The 18,843-nt window shown below is 40.4% G+C and overlaps 1 protein-coding gene across 5 annotated transcripts; it reads right to left on the reverse strand.

The window, feature by feature from the left end:
- Positions 1-4,274: 4,274 nt before the first annotated feature.
- On the reverse strand, positions 4,275-18,619 carry LOC114770084 (HLA class I histocompatibility antigen, B-53 alpha chain-like). 5 transcript variants are annotated; one of them, XR_003743303.1, is made up of 10 exons: positions 18,234-18,607; positions 17,325-17,581; positions 16,176-16,451; positions 10,726-10,983; positions 6,594-6,866; positions 5,981-6,280; positions 5,552-5,650; positions 5,203-5,459; positions 4,907-4,952; positions 4,275-4,809 (listed from the first exon to the last, which is right to left on the reverse strand). XR_003743303.1 is itself a non-coding variant. In XM_028963717.1 (9 exons), exons 2-9 carry the CDS (start codon positions 17,440-17,442, stop codon positions 4,737-4,739), a joined length of 1,443 nt encoding a protein of 480 aa, XP_028819550.1. In that variant the 5' UTR covers positions 17,443-17,581; positions 18,210-18,619; the 3' UTR covers positions 4,275-4,736. The 5 variants fall into 5 exon arrangements, 4 of the variants coding, with proteins under 4 accessions (XP_028819550.1, XP_028819549.1, XP_028819551.1 ...); XM_028963717.1 differs by lacking the exon at positions 5,203-5,459 and having other exon boundaries at positions 18,210-18,619; XM_028963716.1 differs by lacking the exon at positions 5,203-5,459.
- Positions 18,620-18,843: the final 224 nt, after the last annotated feature.

Below are 18,843 nucleotides of genomic sequence, written 5' to 3' on the forward strand. Positions count from 1 at the left end.
GCCTTTAACTCCACAGAGCTCCCCTCATTAGCCAACGTGGATCCAGCGGTGATTGGTGCAATTAGGCACAGCTGAGCTCCACCAAGCCGGCAGTGTGGTAGACGAGAGGAAGAAAAAAAAAGGGAAAAAGATGAGAGAGAGAGAAACACAACATACTGTAGCATGATGATTTATGTTTACAATACAATAAACATAAAATAAATACGTCAGAGGACGTAACACCTCCCTTCTAAACGAAGGGGATGACTTCTTGGCACATTTTGATGTGCACAACAAAGAGCAGGTGAGGAAAGTGACCAAGTTCTCTGTCTCTCCACAGCTGATGTGAGGAGGACCTTCTCAGACCTGAAAACTAGTGACTGTGAGAACCAAACGGTTCGACACATGGTTCATTTCTCCAAGCTTCATGTGCACACGACACCACCTACTGGTCAAAAGTATAATTACAAACCATGTATGACTAAATAAGTTCAAATTATATTTTTATCACATACACAGTCCTACACGGTATGATATGCAGTGAAATGCTTTAATTGTTCTATATAAATGATCACATATGTGTATAATAAAATAGTGTTTGAGTGTGTTCTGTGTGAATAAATTATATGGCAAGTCGTGTAACTTGGACAATAATGTACAGAACAGGGGAATTTTTATACATTTTATAAACAGTTTTAAAATAACAGTCTCACACCAACAGTTTTTGGTTTTAAGCAATTCCTTTTTCTTGACAACCTCTCCAGCCTTTGAAAAACGCTCTCCTCACTCTTGTAAATCTTCAAACTCCCTTTCTAAACTATATAAACACTATCCAAACTCTAGTATCCAAACTATTAAAACTCCATCCAAACTCTAAACCGATCATAACTCTCCATCAAAAACCCACATTTTGACTGGAGCCTGAGGGCTTTATATTGCCTCAAACCTCATGGCAAAATCTGAACCTCTTCCTGAAGCAGTCACGTGATACAGCCGCAGCAAGGCTTTGGATATCATAGTTTTAGGCTCCTCCCCTAAATGAAGCAAGCCTCGATACGTGCTTCGCAGAAATGCCCCCCTCCACTACTCGATACACGCTCCTAAGCCTCGGTACATCCTGTAAAATCACTACTGAAAACAAACCTGTCCGGGTGCTCAAAGCTTGTGCTGATCAGCTAGCTGGAGTCCTGAAGGATATCTGAGCAAGTCTCTGGTCCCGGCATGTTTCAAGACCAGCACCATATATATAAACATATTTTCTTGTAAAACCTGTTAAAACCTCACTGAATTTAACCAGGTAAACATATATGGGTCTTTGTGCTTTTCTTGTCCATTTTGCACTCCAGTATCCAACCCGAGAATGTAACACCACAATGTAAATTATACACTTTAGTGTGAAGATTCGGGTTGTATGTTTTTTTTTTTTTTTTTTTGTTTTTTTTTGCAATTTTGCAGATAATTTTGACATAATGAGTTTGGTTATTATGAATGAATGAATGAAATATGTTTCCTCCCCTTTAGACAGGTGTAAGAGCAGTAAGCAGGCACACCGAGGACCTCACGACCACTCAATTTTACATTTTACATTGAAATGTCCATATTCATCATAAATCGGTGTGCAGGTGAATTCCCATGTGAATTTTTCAGTGTTTTGGGCCAGAAAGGTATTGATTGATATTTTTACACATCCTATTTTACCCTAAACAAGTGCATTATCAGTGGCTTAGAGCTTTTTAACTGTTTTTTTATCCTTTTTGTAAAAGAATTCCATTCATCAATCCAATACACAGTTCCCGTGTGAAATGTTCAGTGAAAACAGTGTTGTACAGTACTGCAGCCTGCAGAGCAGAATTTAAGGTGGAACTGACAATTCCAATAAGGAGCTTCTACAGCGTCCTGTTCTACTTTGTAAAATGATTATTAGATGTCGCTCCAGCCAGCCAGAGAATCTCTTGCCGCCCCTTCTCTTGCAAAATACGGCGCCCTTACTTCCTGCAAACAAGGAACAGAAAACTGGCCATGCAATCATGATATCAGGGCAGCATGTGTGCACGCAGGCGCAAAAAAAATTGCCAATGGGCAACCGGCCATATTGCCCATAGCAAACACCGCCACTGCCAGTGCCAAAGAAGTCTGCAGTGAAGAGCCACAATGACTACTGACCTGTTGCACTCACACCAATCATCATGAAGTGCTTTGAAAGGTTAGTCATGCCACACATCAAGAAGAACCTCACCACCTCCCTGGATCCACTTCAATTTGCAGGTCAACTGAGGATCCCAAATCCTCAGCCCTCCACTTCTCTTTGACACATCTTGAAAAGAAGGACTCAAATGTCAAGATGTTATTCATAGAATTCAACTCTGTGTTCAACATAATCATCCCTCAAAAGCTGGTTGTGAACCTGAGTGGCTTGGCCTGAACACCACCCTCTGCAACTGGGTCCTGGACTTCCTGACAGAGCGGTCCCAGGCAGTTCGGATGGGTGGCCACACCTCCTCCATCATCAGACTAAGCACAGGAGCACCACAGGGATGCAGGCATTCACTTATATTAAACCAGTGGTGTCTTCATTCCGTGCATCTTCATGGTTTGAGAAGGTTTGTTATTTCTAGAGTGTGAAACCAAATATATACAAATTCCTTAAATTTAAGAATGAAATGTACACTAAACCGTGCAACCATTAAAAACAAGGTAAATGTGTCAGACAAATCCAGCCCAGACCATCGTGGCCCCCCGATCCACCAGGTGGCGCCACATCTTGGTTTGTTTTCCATGTCTCTGGAGAAGCGTGGTAATTATGACCATTTTACCTAAAAGTAAATTACCTCCCCAGTTTCTCCAGTCCTGGCAGGTTGTCTACATCTGTGTTCTGCATATTTTCTGTTCTGTTTCACAGTCACATTATATTTCGCTTGTGTTTCTGGCTGTCTTCACATCATACTGGTGGCATGTACATGGTCCCCTAGTGCCCAAATAAATTATTTTAACTTTTTAACAGCTATATGATTAATTCTTTAAATATTCTAATTACGATACACAATCACATCTGAACAGATTTGAGTGGTTGAAGCGAAGCTCAATTTGGTCCCTCACACTGAATTTTTTTGGGGCTCAGATGGGATTGATCTGGCATGTACCCAGGAAGCGTGTTCCTCAGATTTCAAGGCCATGGCTGTTGTCAGGAGTTCCTGGTTTTATGATTTTATGCTTCAGAATTTCAGAATGTTGGTGTCTGGAATGGTCCTCTGTACATCTGACAAACTGCCAGCAGGCTCCAGATTTCAGGACGATGCTCAAAGGTCTCAGCCCACATCCTTAAACACCAGTAGTGAACACAAGTCCACTTTATATGGGAGGAAACTCCACTTTCAAACATAAAGATGTCATGGCTCCTGAGCTCATTAACAATTCATTTTGTATTGTTTTGTTAGAATATATATCAAACTAAGTAAAGTCATCTTTTATAGCCGATTTCCTTGACATTTAAATAAATCAGACTCCTCCAGCTTTGCGGACTGATGTGATGCCTCCAATCCTCAAATATTGTTCATCCGTCAGGTGCTGTCAGGTGAAACGTGTCATTTGACAATCTCTGTTTCTCCCTCAGCTCCAACCGTAATTTCTTGGACTCCTGCAGCTCTGTTTAATGACCTTTCTTTCATCTCCAGACTCTGATGTGGCATCATCAGGCTTCCTTTTCCTGTGGGTTCCTGTGCATCTGGTTTCTGGTTTTCTTCCACCCGAAAGTGTGAGCGTGTTGTACAGAAACCTGTTTCTCTACATCATACTCAGAAATACTCATTTTTTGACATACGTACTCATGTCAAACTTCTTGCCTTGTTTATGGTTCCTTGCTCCTTGTCATTGGTTGTATTCGCCCTCGTCTTCTCTCCTGGTCAGGATGTGTTTAACCTGCCCTGCCGTGTCTGAGTTCCCCTGCGCTCCCTCCATTCTGTCTCTTTATCTGTGAATTCTGGTTACTGCATGTTGTATTTCCCCTGCATGTTGTAAGTCCACCAGTCTTGCGTTGTTCCTGGTGCCTTGTTCCTTTGTTCCTGGTTTTATATTATTTAGAATGAATCCTTTGTCGCCTCCTCCATGCCTGGATTCCCCTCTGAGTGTGAATGTTGTGATGAATACTACCACTGAGTATTATTCAGTATTATAATGAAAAGCTAAGCTGATTACAGTAACAGTGATTTTTAGTCACAATTTTTCATTTCTATTGCTTTTTATGCGTTTTAATGACAATTAAATACACTCTTGTAAAAATTAAAAGTAGAGTTGTGGCCAACAGATAAGTGATGTGCAAAACCGTAGAGTATACAGTACCACAGATGTAAACAGGAAAGCAGCAGTATTGACAACCAAATGCTGGTTACTTTACACAACAGTAGATACAACCAGTGATTTAAAGCATTAAAATGACAGCACTGTACAGTATGTTTGAAATAAAGTGATGTGTTTTACTTAAAAAAACGAAATTGCAAAAAAACAAAAACAAAAGCCACACAGATTTAAATTAGTCTCCACCCGAGTTGATGTCAAGTTCCAGCCCTGACAGCTCCCTGCTCCTTCTGTCCGCTCGTCTACATTATGAACCTCAGTCAGTCTCTTCTTGATAGTTCTGGCCTGCATCCTGGTTTTGGTTAACATCTTCATATATAAATGAATGAGTCTCTGCCCTGTGCACAGTGAGTTCTGGATGAAGTTGGTTATTGAAGGTGTTTCACCTCCTTCCTGTCTGTGTATGATCAGCAGGAGTCTTCGCCTCTGGTGTAGAATGGCATCAAACGGCCAGATATACGAACAGCGCCGTCTGCATCACTGTGCAACAGAAACAAATATTTAGAGAAATATTCTGTTCATGAACATTAAGGAGAAGTGAAATGTTTCTCTAGTGATAGACGATGTAGTTTCTTACTATGTGACCAGAGCTGCTCCAGAGTTGTTAGACCCTGCATCAGACTCTAGAAAATACAAGTAGAAAAGTGCAAAATATAAATCACAACCTTCCCAATTATAAAGCTAAACATTCTAATTAGAAATAATTACGAAATAACATGTTAGCATGTTAACATGACAGCATGTTTGGTCTAGAAGTTACTGATTGTCCCGGTCCCAGTGAGGGACCAGAACGTGAGCATATGTGGGAAGAAACGAGAAACCCCGGTGCGGTGGGACGCAAGGAGGCAGGTAAGTTTCCTCCGGTTTACTTACTTTTTCTGTGCTTGTCTGTATCAGGCACCGACATTATCTCACACACTCCTTCAGAAATAAAACTGTCAGACCCAAAGATTTACGAATCTGTTTTCCTGGCTCTGGATGAGAAACATTTAACTTTCACATGAAACACTTTGCTTTAAATTTTCTCTCACACAGGTTAGGTCTTACTGGTTTCAGATTGAGTAGGAACCGAGTCGAGTTGATGGATGTCAATCAATGACTGAGTGGCTGGCAGTGGCCATCTTGCCAATCTATAGGAGTCATGCAACCTCGTTTCCATGTTGCTCCCAGTCACATAGATGGAATCATGTGACACTGATGATGTTTGCTGCGTCTCTCTCACCTGATCTTCTCTTCACAACCATCACAACACCAACAACCACAGCGATGAGAACGAGAGCAGCAACCACCAACCCAGCAATGATCCCTGGAACATTATTACCTGCAATAAAGGATTTGTGTAAATTACTTTTATACTGGACTGTGTTCAGTGTGTAATAATAATCATCTTCATTTAGAATGTTGCCCACATGAATTTGGAAAAACTGTTGCCAAAACAGCACTTACATTCTGTTTTTATTTTAATTATAAAGTAATTTAGCTCTCGTTATCATTATTGTTCTTGGTTATTGTGCATAGGATGAAGATCTTTAATTGTGTCCTCAGCACCATACAGTGAAATACTCTCCACAACACTTTGTTGTAAACTGGTCCTGCACATTTCTATCCAAAGGACATGAAAACTGAAGATTCTGTCTAGAAGCTTCTGTACCTGGACTGTTGGTCCTGATCTTCTCCTCAGTCAGGATCATGTGGATTGGGTCTCCACTCTTGTGCTCCACCACACAGGTGAACTGGTTCTTCTTCCACACATCAGGGGTCACTTTGAGTTCTGCACGTTTCTGGAAGGTTCCATCATGGTTGGGCAACGTCTCATCAACATCTACATCTTCATGCAGGTCCTGTCCATCTTTCTGCCAGCTGATCATCACCTTATCAGGGTAGAAACCTGTAGCGTGACAGACCACTGGAGAGGAGGGGTCTGTCTGCAGCAGAGACACCTGAGGAGGGACTAGAGACAGGAAGAGAGGAAGGGGACAGGACACCTTCATATCAACAGATCAATCAACAAACACTCAGATATTTAAATCTAATTACATTTGTAGATGATTCCTGTGTACGTTTTGTCTCTGTTTTACTGTGTTGTTAGTAAATGTTATTCTTTACATTATCAGGACTACTGGATGTTTTTTGCTTATTTAATGTGTTTGTAACCATGTTTACAATGCAAATATAAACAACAATAAAAATATTTTCTGATTTTAATAATAACATATAAACAGTCTCAGCGTTTGTGTTTCTCATTGTTCTGTGTGCTGCTGTACCTTTTCTCTCCAAACTGATCTTCCCGTACTGAACATACTTCTTCAGCCAGTCAATACAAGTCTGGGTCAGGTAGTTCTTGGTATACTCAGCATCAGCTACATCCCATTTCTGTTTGGTGATTACAGCCTGTGGAACTGGAGCAACCCAAGATGTGCTCCTCAAATCCAGTGAGATAAAATCTGCTCCATCGTAACCATCCTGACTGTATCCATCTGTAGCTCCAGTCTCATCATCCCACTTACAGCCAAACATCCGCTGTACAATGTGGATTCCTGTAAAGAGAAAAGAAGACAGAGGGGGAGTTTATGTCTGTGCCAGTGTGTGTTTTTACTGTATTTACTGTATTTTCTGGGTCAATGTGTGGGTGTTAGTCTGTTTATATATGCAAATAAATGTGATTGAGAGAGGTGAAGGCGGGTAGTTAGTGGTAAATGTGGTAGAGAGAGGGGGAGATGGGTAGTTTGTGGGGGTAAATGACCATCACGTTGCTGCAATCTCCAGATCCTGCAGGTTCACTCTTTACAACATTCGCAAGATTCGGCCTTTTCTTTCACAACAGGCTACGCAGCTCCTCGTCCAGGCAATGGTCATCTCCAAACTCGACTATTGTAACTCCTGGCTGGAGCCTCTGCGGTCACCATAAAACCACTCCAGATGGTCCAAAATGTGGCAGCCCGTCTCATCTTCAATCAGTCAAAATACACCCATGTTACACCTCTTCTCACCTCTCTCCACTGGCTCCCGGTAGCTGCTCGCATAGAGTTTAAATCCTTGATGCTGCCTACAGGGCTGTAAATGGAACTGCGCCCTCCTACATCAACACACTACTAGCTAGCTACACTCCTGCACGCCCTCTCAGATCTCCCAATGAAATGAGACTGAAAATTCCCTCTTCACGGGGTCTCCGATTCCAATCAACTCTGTTCTTCGTTGTTGTCCCTGGCTGGTGGAACAACTTGCCCGGCTCCATTCGACTAGCCGAGACTGCTACCACCTTAAAGAAATAGTTGAAAACCCACTTGTTCAAAAAGTATTTCAATCACACACTTACATGTGTACACACACTGACAAGTTAGGCCTTATCAGGCCTCTTAGTTTTGAAAACTCAAAATCTATAGAAATCAAGCGAGAATTGCTGGTGTCAGTCGCTTTGGTTAAAAGCATCAGCAAAGTAAAGTAAATGTGGTAGAGAGAGGTGAAGGTGGGTAGTTAGTGGGGGGTAAATGTGGTAGAGGGAGGTGAAGGTGGGTAGTTAGTGGGGGTAAATGTGGTAGAGAGAGGTGATGGTGGGTAGTTAGTGGGGGTAAATGTGGTAGAGAGAGGTGATGGTGGGTACTTAGTGGGGGTAAATGTGGTAGAGAGAGGGGAGAGGCGGGACAAAAATAGTAGAATTTAATCTCCTCCTTTCCTGGAGACCCGGGGAAGTAACCACATTTTAATGTTGGCTGGTGGTAGGAATGAAGGTGTGAGTGTGATTTATGAATTTTAATGCCGGTTTATGGTTGTGAGTGTAGAGGGCGGGTTAGAAAGCAGGCTGGGAATGAATTTGTCTGGTGGTTTTGCACATTTCTTGTGATTTGTAAATTGCTGTGATTAATATTAAACTTTCTTGAGGTGCACAAAAATTGACATGATCTTAAGACTGTGATACTGTGATATTTTGTGAGTTTTTATGCATATTATTTATATTCCTGGCAGGTTACAGTATGTGTTAGTTCTTGGATAAAGACTATAATCTGTGGCAATTTAAAATAAAAGTGGCCCTTTGTTTTCTGTAAAACTCGTTTTCTTGGTGCATTTTATTTCTCTGGATCTGCCCAGCGTTGTTAAATAAAAGGTGTTTGTAGCGACACCAGTTTATATCGGCGAGGTCCTCGTTACTGAGCACACTTACTACACGTAGAAAATAACGGGGTTCGTCCCGAGTTCGGACTGAAATCGGCTTAAAGAAGAGGTGCGGGCGAACTTCAGCAAACACACACACACACACTCCCACTATCACCCCCCCCACACACACACACACACATACCCACACATTTCTCTCCCACTCCCACACCCACCATTGATCGGCCACACCCCTCATCCTGTTGGTGGAGGGTGGAGTGTAGATGTCTCTTTTACTACAGAGAACTATAATCTTCAAAGATCAGAAGTTTTTTTTAAATAAATTATTTTATGAACTCTTAACAGACGAGCTTCTGTCTGCTGGACTGGGACACAGTGAGGATCAAAACCGCAGCAACCACCATGCTGCCCCGCCCCTCCAACAAGCCCCGCCTCCCAGCAGCCTCCCACAAGCCCCACCAATTCTACCCCATGCTGCAGGTGGGACTGTGGACCCGTTTTCGACGGTCTGGTGACCAGCAGGAAGCGAGGGGGGCAAATAAAACTTCATCCCGACACGGTCACTTATTCAGAGGCGGGTTTGGGCATAAAGTGTAATAATGACACGTCACCTACACAGACTGTCGCTGTTATATGAGAGATCAGGCAGGTTCGGGTGGTGAAGGACGTAGCTGGATGGTATAAGTGAGTAAGAGAGAAAGGAGATAATTCGTACAGTAAAGGTTACGGATCATGTTACAGGATCACAGCAAAATACACACGTTGCCTGAAGGTGCAGGTGATGATTTGATTGTTCAACCAACAGCAAACCTTGACTTTCTATTGGCTGTTGGACGTTTCACTGGGGATTTCAGTTTTAAGTTTGGTGAACGAGGAGCTGATCCTGAATCAGAGGACATTTATACCAACAGCAGCAGCAGAACTGGGGAACCAGAACCAGACCAGCAGGACCTGAGCACAAGTAGAGAGGATTTTATGGTCATTTGAGAGAGAGGTGGGGTGAAGGGTGAAGTTCAAGCACAAGATTTAATCTGGTCACCAGCACGGCTGTCAGAAACATAGCAAACATCTGTTCTTGAACCGGACCTGTGTGTGTGTGTGTGTGTGTGTGTGTGTACCACAGTTATAATAGTTTTGGATTTTTCATTAGTTTTAGTTTTTATTTCATTTAGATTTTTTTTTTTTCAAATTCAGTTAGTTTTAATTAGTTTTTAGAGGCAGATTTACTAGCTTTTATTAGTTTTGATATTTTGAAATTGCTTAGTTTAGTTTTTATTAGTTACAGTGTTAGTTTTAGTTTTTTTTTGTAAATTAGGATATTTGTCAGGTGCATGAATCAAAATCACCAGAATAGCCTTATCCATCTTAGCTCCGATAAGGTTATTGACTCTTGCAGCTCCGGGTGTTTTGAATTTGGTACCTTTTTGAAGGTAATCGAGTCACACAGTCGTGTAGACATTCCAGTCTTAATAAACATATTTACCAATGCTTCTTCTCATTTGTGGTGTTCCTGCGTATTTACTAGCCAGCAGCTACTTGGTCCATTATGGATGCTGTAGTATCACGTTCCTTTCCCATGTTACCTGGCCTGGCTACCGCTTCTCTTTCGGGGGAGGGCGGGCGAGAGGCTAGCTTGTTCAGGTACTCTTGGTTCGCCTTTTTGTGTGAGCTTTTCAAATGGACTTTCAGATTCGTGGGGTTTTTCCCCTTGAGAAGTATTCCACATATTGTATCACCTGCTTCTACATCAAGGCACTTACTTTTATTTTTGCCACTGTCATAATCAAAGAAATCCCAAATAGGACTTTCTTCCGCTTTCTTCCGACTTTCGCTGCAGCCATCACGCTAGCCGGCGGCGTCACGGACAGACTATGGACACGTGACGTCACAGACCACGTGTTACCATAATGGTCAAAAACCTGGCTTAAAACTGGCAGCGTGAAGTAAATAGATTTTAATTCAACCCAAAAGGCTTTTTACAAAGACGAAAACGAAGGACGTTTTTGCTATAATATTAGTTCGTTTAAGTTCGTTTTGTATGCACACAAAACAGTTTCATTTAGTTTTCGTTTTTTTTTTTTTAAATTTTCCTTTGTTTTAAATTGTCAGAACAACAATTAGAAAACTAATTTGTAAGAGTTTAGTTTTTTATTATTATCTTGTCTTGTATCATGAAACTTTGATAAACAAAAAATGACTGCATTCGAACTTTATGTAGTTTAAATAAGAGATTTAACTAATAACAAGATAATTATTATTTAAAAACAGGATTAGATTTCTACTCACCGCCTGACTGGTTAAAACGCTGCATCAGTGTACCGATATCGACTTTGAAGTTGGCTTCAGTTCCTTGATAAATCTGGGTATTTCTGGTCCAGTATTCTGGTTCTACATTCTTAATCCAGTCCACTTTGGGAATCGCTTGCCTGATGTTACTGTCATAGTAGTCAAGCTGCTGTCCATCCACCAGGCCGACAGCAGTGAATTCTGGGAAATTAATTCCCTGCGTCACTCCAGTGTAGAAATACTGCATGGAATGAGAACCTGTGAATAAATATTAAACACAACAAAAATAATTAATAAAAATATAGAAAATATATCTCTCTCAAATAGACTCTAAAGTGGATGAATATAATGTCTGAAAGTTGATTCATGGCAATGTGACATTTGCACATGCAAAGTTTCCCTCACTCCTCTCTCAAACCACCTATCTTCTCTGTCCAATATTTGAACATTCTCGTCCAAAAATGAGTGTCATTTGGCCCTGAGGTGTTGCTCCTTCTGTGCTGGACCTTCCTCCTGTGTAGCAGCTGTTTGGTTTTACAGCTCGGAGCGCTCTTCACCGCAATGGACAGCATACACTACATGGCTCTTCTTCTGTTTAGGTGCCCGGTCATTGGGATGGACGAGTCTCTGTCTCAGAGTGTTTGCAGGTTTGAAATAGACCGGTTCAAATATTGAACAGAGAAGATCGGAGGTTTGAGAGAGGAGTGAGGGATGCTTTGCATGTGCAAATCAACAAACCCTCACTCAACAGAGGTGGAGGCCTCAGACACAAACTATCTCCAACCTATTTCGCTGCCCTTTCTTCCATTCACACGTTCACCAGGTTGGCCACATTTAACAACCCGCTTAATGGGGGTAGGAGGAGCTGCCAGGGTGGGGCTGTCACATCTACACCTCCCCTGCCTTTGTTCCACATAACAAGCTTATTCAAGGCGGGATTGAGGTAAAACCAACCTGGAGGATAAATTTGTGGGCACGAACCAGCTTCCCTCATATTGACAAAGTGGATGCAGAATGAAACGTCTCTAACTTAAAGAAAGAAAGTCCAGTTGCCATGACGCAACTTTCAGACAAGTTCACCTGGATGACTGAGAATCTTCACAGACATGATACTATAATATTTCTAGTAAAGAGTCGAGATAAAATGTTGTTTGTACCGCGTACCTCCACAAACAAGATGAAGGCGAATTATGAAAAGCAGAACTGCAGCCTTCATGTAGGAATTTATTCCAGCAGATGAACGCGGACATGAATCAGGAATTTAAGATTCCAAGTGACTCAACTCCTCGCCGTCTGGCGGTTTATATCTGAGAATCTGAACCAGTAGAAACGCGCAGCAGATCTCACGTCACTTAAAACCAAGATGAACAGCAGAGTCTGGGGTTGAGTCTCGAAACTGAAAGCAACATCCTGAAAAAAACTGGTTATTGTAACATGATATTTTATAATCTGTGTTGTTCTCCATTTTGTCCGTTAAACTCAATTAACTTGCAAAACTAAATTCAAACTAAGTTTTAATTAAGGGGGTCATGGAGCAAACATGTCTTTTCAAATCTGTAAAGTGTGGCACATAATAAACAATATCTTAAAATATCTTGATAATCTGTTGTTGCAGGACATGGTATTTTTCTATACTAATTACTGTACTGAATTCACTGCATCTATTATATAAAAAAAATAATCTGAATAAATTGATACCTAAACATGTATCTGTTTGGACATCCATCTTGTCGCAATGCCTTATTATTTTATTTAATTTGAATATACATGCTATAAATGAGTTGGTGGGATGTTCCTTTTCTAATTGTACCTCATACTGTTAACTATGCATGAACATGTAATCTCTTTTTGTGTGCCTGTTCACAATCTTACTAAATAAGAGCCACATCTATATCTGTTCACCAGGTTGGTGTGCAAACCAGTTTTTCTGATAGTATTGAGGTCATCTTTTTATTTCTGTTTTATTTCTTCTTTGGTTAAGAATACATTGATAGTAAAGAAGAGTAGAAACAGTAGGAAGGTAATAATGTTGGGCCCATATGTTTATTTATACTCAGTGATATTAAATACATGTTACACAAATTACAGAAGAAAGGCAACTCAGCACTAGATAAAAGTGTAACTAACAAATTAAATAAAACATAATATCTGTTTTTTACTGCTTTAGGAGTGGAAATATTCTGTTGTCTCATGTTGCCACCTTGTGGTAATGCTGTGACATTGCAGCACAGTGAAGACAGTACATTCTACTGTGTGCTTGATAAAGAAAGATAACATCAACTGACATCAGCTATAATGTACTGTACACCACACCTCAGAACATACTGGAATAATTTAGTTGTTCCTCAAAAGTCTACATCAGTGGTCACCATCCCTGGTCCTGAAGGGCATCAGTGTGTAACGCGAACCGGGACCAGAACGAGACAGTGCAGAACATCTTTCCATGTCCGGGCACACTTCATTCAACTTGAGAACTGATTGATAAGTATGTGGAGGTAAACACAATGTGCACACATTTATATATATATATGACATATTGTTATCTATTATTTTTATCTATTATTTTGACTAATTTGGATATTTCTTTTTTAACAAATTATAAAAGGAATCATATCAATTTCAAATTCACCATCCAGCTCTCTCAACTATAAGTGTTCAGTCAACATAATAAAAATAAAGATAGTCCATGAAGCCCAACCACTTTAAAAATCACCGGGGCAGGGCAGGAAAAAGGACCCAAACAACTCACAAAAAAGGATTTATTTTTAACAGTGCACATACAGAAAAGACAGGGTAAAAAAAATATTTACATATAATAGTTTATTACATGCAAGATGCCACATTGATGTACCAGGATGGTACAATCCACATGGGAGTGGATGGGGAGGGGTAAAGAGAAGAGATGGGTGTGTTAGTACGAAATGAGCTGAAATGACAATAAGTGAAAAGAGGACTAAACATTTCCACCAACACTAACTACTGCAGCGTTAATAATGTTGAGGAGAGTCTTTGTAAAAGCTTGACTGTATAAGCAGAATCTTAGTCAATACGGTACTAAACTGAAATCCAATGCAGAGGAGACAATACAGGTGTAATGTGTTCATATAGTCTTGTATGTGTAAGAATTCTAGCAGCAGAGTTTTTAATAAATTGGAGCTTATTCAAGGAAAAAGCAGGGCAACCAGAAAAACAGGCTAGATGTTATAAATGTATGCACTGATTTCTCTGCATCAGAGATGGAGAGAAACTTCCTAACCCTCGCAATATTTCTCAGGTGGAAGTACGCCATTCTGGAAATATTTAGTCACACTTCACAACCATATTAATTGATTTAGTAGGAACAGCCAAGAAACCAGCACACTCCAATCTATATTAATCCACCTTTAATCCACCAATCTATATTAAACCCACTGAGGTTGTGGGTTCGGGCTGAACGGTTTTGTATGTGTTTCTATGTGTATTGTAAACTGTAGCATAACCATACATTGAAATTCTGTGCTGTAACTAGCCTGCTGCAGATGACAGCGAGTGTCCTTGCTTGTGTTTAAGTGGACGTGGCTTTAACACATTAGTTAGCATGATTGTCTATCACACAGGGACATCAACGCAATACAATATTCAATACAATGTTAACAAACTCAAGCACTATGCATAAGACAACTTGAATAAAGTTTGACCACATCCTTGAATGGCTCTGCCCAGAACAGAGTAGAAGCGGCTCTACTGTGTATCACATGTGACAATCACTTCACTTTATTATTATTAGTTACTTTACCCTCCTGTCCACCAGGCTAAACCCAACGTACAGCCACAGAGCCTAGAGGAAATGAGTATGCCCAAACCAGCTTGCCCCCTCTCACCAAGGGCAACTCCAGAGTGGAAGAGAGTCCAGCCGCTCTCAAGCAAACTGGTTCCCAAGCCGTGCGTCAAGGTGAGTCCTACTATATCTAATCAGAACCTCTCAGTTCACACAGCAGTTCAGGCTCCTTCCCCACCAGAGAGGTGACGTCCAAAAGCCGGCTTCTGTAACCGATGATCAGATCGCCAAGGTCTCCGCCTTCGGCCACCACCCAAATCGCAATGATCCTAACAGATCCTCACCAAGACATTTTCAATACCCTTCCTGAGGACATTTTCAGGGGGACCTTGCGGGCTGCAGCATTGCAGTCCTTCACGGTGAAGTGTATTACCAACCGTTTTCTTGGTGAATATGGCCCCAGCTACCTTGAGATCATTGACAAGTGCCTCCTGAGTTGTCCTGGGCTGATTCTAATTATCATTTAAACTCCACAAGGTGAGATCTTTCCTGGAGTTCCAGACCAAGGGAGATTGGCAGTTACTTTATTGATCTTCCATTTGCGAATAATCACACCAACTGTTGTAACCTTCTGACCTAACAGCTTGTGCTGCGTTCTTTCTTCTGCCACAGAAAGCACATAGCGCAGCAAAATCATGTACCCCTCCTTCCTGCACCTACATACAATATTGAACACTACACAAACATGTACAAACAAATAAAAGACTTCTAATATCTACATCAATAATAATAAAAAAATGTTCTGCACACCAACCCTGTATCCCTCTCACTTCCCATGAGACATGTCCAAGAGGACAAACCCACTAAACCAAGGTCACATCTGGATAGATTGGATGCTTCTATGGACAGGAGTCTTTTATACAGGTAGCGAGTAGAATCTCCTAATGTCAGCTCCTTAGCTTTATAAAATACACCTCGGAGTCAGAAATCTTGCTGATTTGCATTTTCATAAATGAAATGCTAATTAATTCATAACTTTTTTGGAAAATTATTTTGTTCTTATTGTTCTGTTTCTCACTGTTCAAATAAATCCGCAAGTGAAATTATAGACTGACGTTTCTTTTGTTATGTGGGCAAACTTACTCAAATTAGCATGGTATCAAATAATTATTTCCCCCCAGTGAAGACGTGGGCCACCCACCACCTTAGAAACAATGGTGCTTAACTATTACCGGTGCCTGATAATTTCATACACTTCTCCCCTCATTCTCTATTATCTTTTAATTCAGTTGCAGAAGAAGAAGTGACTTCTGGTTTTAATGAAATCAATAAAATCAAGCGTGATGCCACTATTGTTTTGAAAGGTTTTTAATTTGCACTGCTTGTAATTATTGATCTGTGTAAAAGTGGAGTGATTGCCATTGTGAAAGACTGCAGAACAGCTCATGGTGACACAATGAAATGTGTCCTCTGCTTTTAACCATCACCCTTGGTGAGCAGTGGGCACCATGGCAGGCGCCCTTAACCGCTAGGCCACCACTGGCCCAATTATTTTATTATTTATTTAATTTATTATTTTACTTTATCCGTACAGTATGTGGGTTCTCCCTCTTTGCGTTACCAAGCTATGAGCCACAGGCCACTGATTCCTTCAGTACATAAACAGTTCAACTGTTTCTCTGTGCTGCTGTACCTTTTCTCTGCAGACTGCTCTTCCCGTAGTAAATGTACTTCTGTAGCCATTTGTCACATTCCTGGATGTGGCAGTACATGCAAAAGTCATCATCAGCTCCATCCAATTTCTGTTTAATGACAGCAGCTTGTTCCATTGCAGCAACCAAACTAATGTTCTTCATTTCCAGTGGTATCATGTCAGTTCCATCATAAGCACTCCGATCGAAAGGAGAAACCAGGATTCCAGTCTCATCATCCAAAAAACAGGAACATATCTGCTGCAAAGTGTGCACTCCTGAGAAAGAGAACATTTCAGTAAAAAAAGCTATATGAGGATTTTAGGAATTCAGATACATAAGTTTTTACATTTTTTTTTTTTTTTATTCTAGACGCTTATGCAGGTTAATGTTGACTTGTGTGCACAACTGCAGTTTGAGGCGCTCCTAGGCCACATATCAAGAAAAGCTTGCACACACACTACGTTTACGCATCTATGTGCATCTACATACAAAGCTCGCACATACACCACCTTTTCTTTGCATATTTTTTTTTACATTTTTCTCCGCACACACACACTATATTCTACAAAAATGTAATGTGTGACGTGCATGAAAAACTATGTGAATGCGTGCATGGCAGAAGTAGTGTGTGTGCAAGCCTTGTATGTAAAGGACTACATAGTGTATGTGCAAGCTTTTCTTGATACATGGCCTCATACTGCAGTACTTTGTATACAGTGTACTGATGGAAAGTTGTGTTGTTATATTTGGTCACTGTTTACAAGTCTCAACATGAATCCATTTTTGCAAATGCTAAATTGACTATGGGCACCATGTGTCAAGAGTGGAAAACTGATCCTGCATGTTTTTGGCTAGTCATCTGTTTAAAGACTTTATTCAGTATGTAGTAATGTCAGACATTATGGATGCTTTTTAGAACTGTTTGTAGTTTAGAACTCCATCTCCAATCCTAGTGATAAACATTTTATTCTGTAAAGAATATATTTGTATATATTGCATTGCCAAACATATTTCTAGTAATACATTTATTTAACATTTAAACACACACACTGATAACATTATGCTCATTTAGCTCAACCATTAAAATGTAATCTTAAAATTCAGATTTTTTTCAACATTTTTAAGCTGATGGTGCTTTTTGATCTTACCTCCTGTGTGGTTGTGGTAGATTTTAACAATTTTCATAATTTCCTTGAGTATCTCTGTAAGTTGCTGGTATTTTTTGTCTGATCGTTCACATAATTCTCTCCCAGATTCTTCATCCATTCCTGTTGGCTTTCAAACTGATTTATTTTACTGTCAAAGTATCCTATAATTACATTTTCAATGATAGTTTGAGCCCAGAAATCAGGAACAGAAGGTATTCCTGTAACCACTGTGTAATGTGTTTCCAAGGAATAATTCACTGTTGAACAAGAAACAGGACAATTAGTACCACAGCAAACTGAACCTGACAATCACCTGTCTGTGTGGATCAGTTCCCTGCAAATCCCTGCACCGCCAGAACTATAAAAGGACGTACCTGAGAACATAACCCTGCAAATTCTTGTGCACATTTAAAAACGTTCTAGATGTTTCCTGTGATCTGATTTTAACTACCAAAGTCCTGCTCCTGCTTGTCTGGTCCTGCTCCTGCCTGCCTGTCCCTGCTTTCTGCCTGTCATTTTGCGTTCTTTGTCCTGTTTGGAGCCGTGTCCTCTTTGTTTTCTGTGTTTGTTAAAAAATAACCCTTTTCCATTTTTACAACACTTGCACCTGGATCTTCTGTTCCCCACTGTGACAGTAGCTGTTAATTCTCATAACTTGCACTTTTAATATTTCTGAACAAATACTTTAGAAACTTGACATTTATGAAAATATCACTGGATCTCATGCATAGTATATTTTATGAAGAAAACACGTCAAAAAGTGACTTATTTTAGCTTGTTCTGTTGTAGTAATGAATTTCTGCATGCATTAAAAAAAAACAATATTTTTATAATACATATATATATTATGATACTGCAACAAAGCGGAGGAAGACGACGACGTACCGCAACATACATAAAACCACAAACCTCCAGAAGAAACACTGATGGACCAGAAGGAATAAAAGCAGCAAGATCATTTTGAATTTCTTTTCACACGAAAGCCTGTAGATCCAGTAAATGTGAAAAACACTTCAGCTCCCCTGTTCACTGCTGCTGATACAGAGCCGGTCTAACCAGAATCCTTTCTCTGCATACTGAGATTTACTCTCTCAGCACGCTGGCGCTTACTTGTGTGTAAATAGCTCAACAGGATGGTTCATTTCTGTATTCTTTTCTTTCGTGCTTTTTGGGTAAAAAAGTGGATACGTTTTTTTTTCCCAGTTTGTAGTAAGACATTTACGTTAAAATGTAGAATGTTGCACGCTCTCTCAGATCGGCAAATGAAAGGAGACTAAAAATTCCTTCTTCACGGGGTCTCCGATTCCAATCATGTCTGTTCTCCGTTGTTGTCCCTGGCTGGTGGAACAACCTGCCCTCCTCCACACGACTAGCCGAGACTATCACCACTTTTAAGAAGAAGGTGAAAACCCTCTTATTCCAAAAATATTACAGACAAATCTAACACTTACACACGCACATGCATACACATTGAACAAACAAATACAAAATGTATAAATACATTATAATTTTTCTTAGT

The sequence above is a fragment of the Denticeps clupeoides genome, chromosome 20 (genome assembly GCF_900700375.1).
Source record: "Denticeps clupeoides chromosome 20, fDenClu1.1, whole genome shotgun sequence".
NCBI lineage: Eukaryota > Metazoa > Chordata > Actinopteri > Clupeiformes > Denticipitidae > Denticeps > Denticeps clupeoides.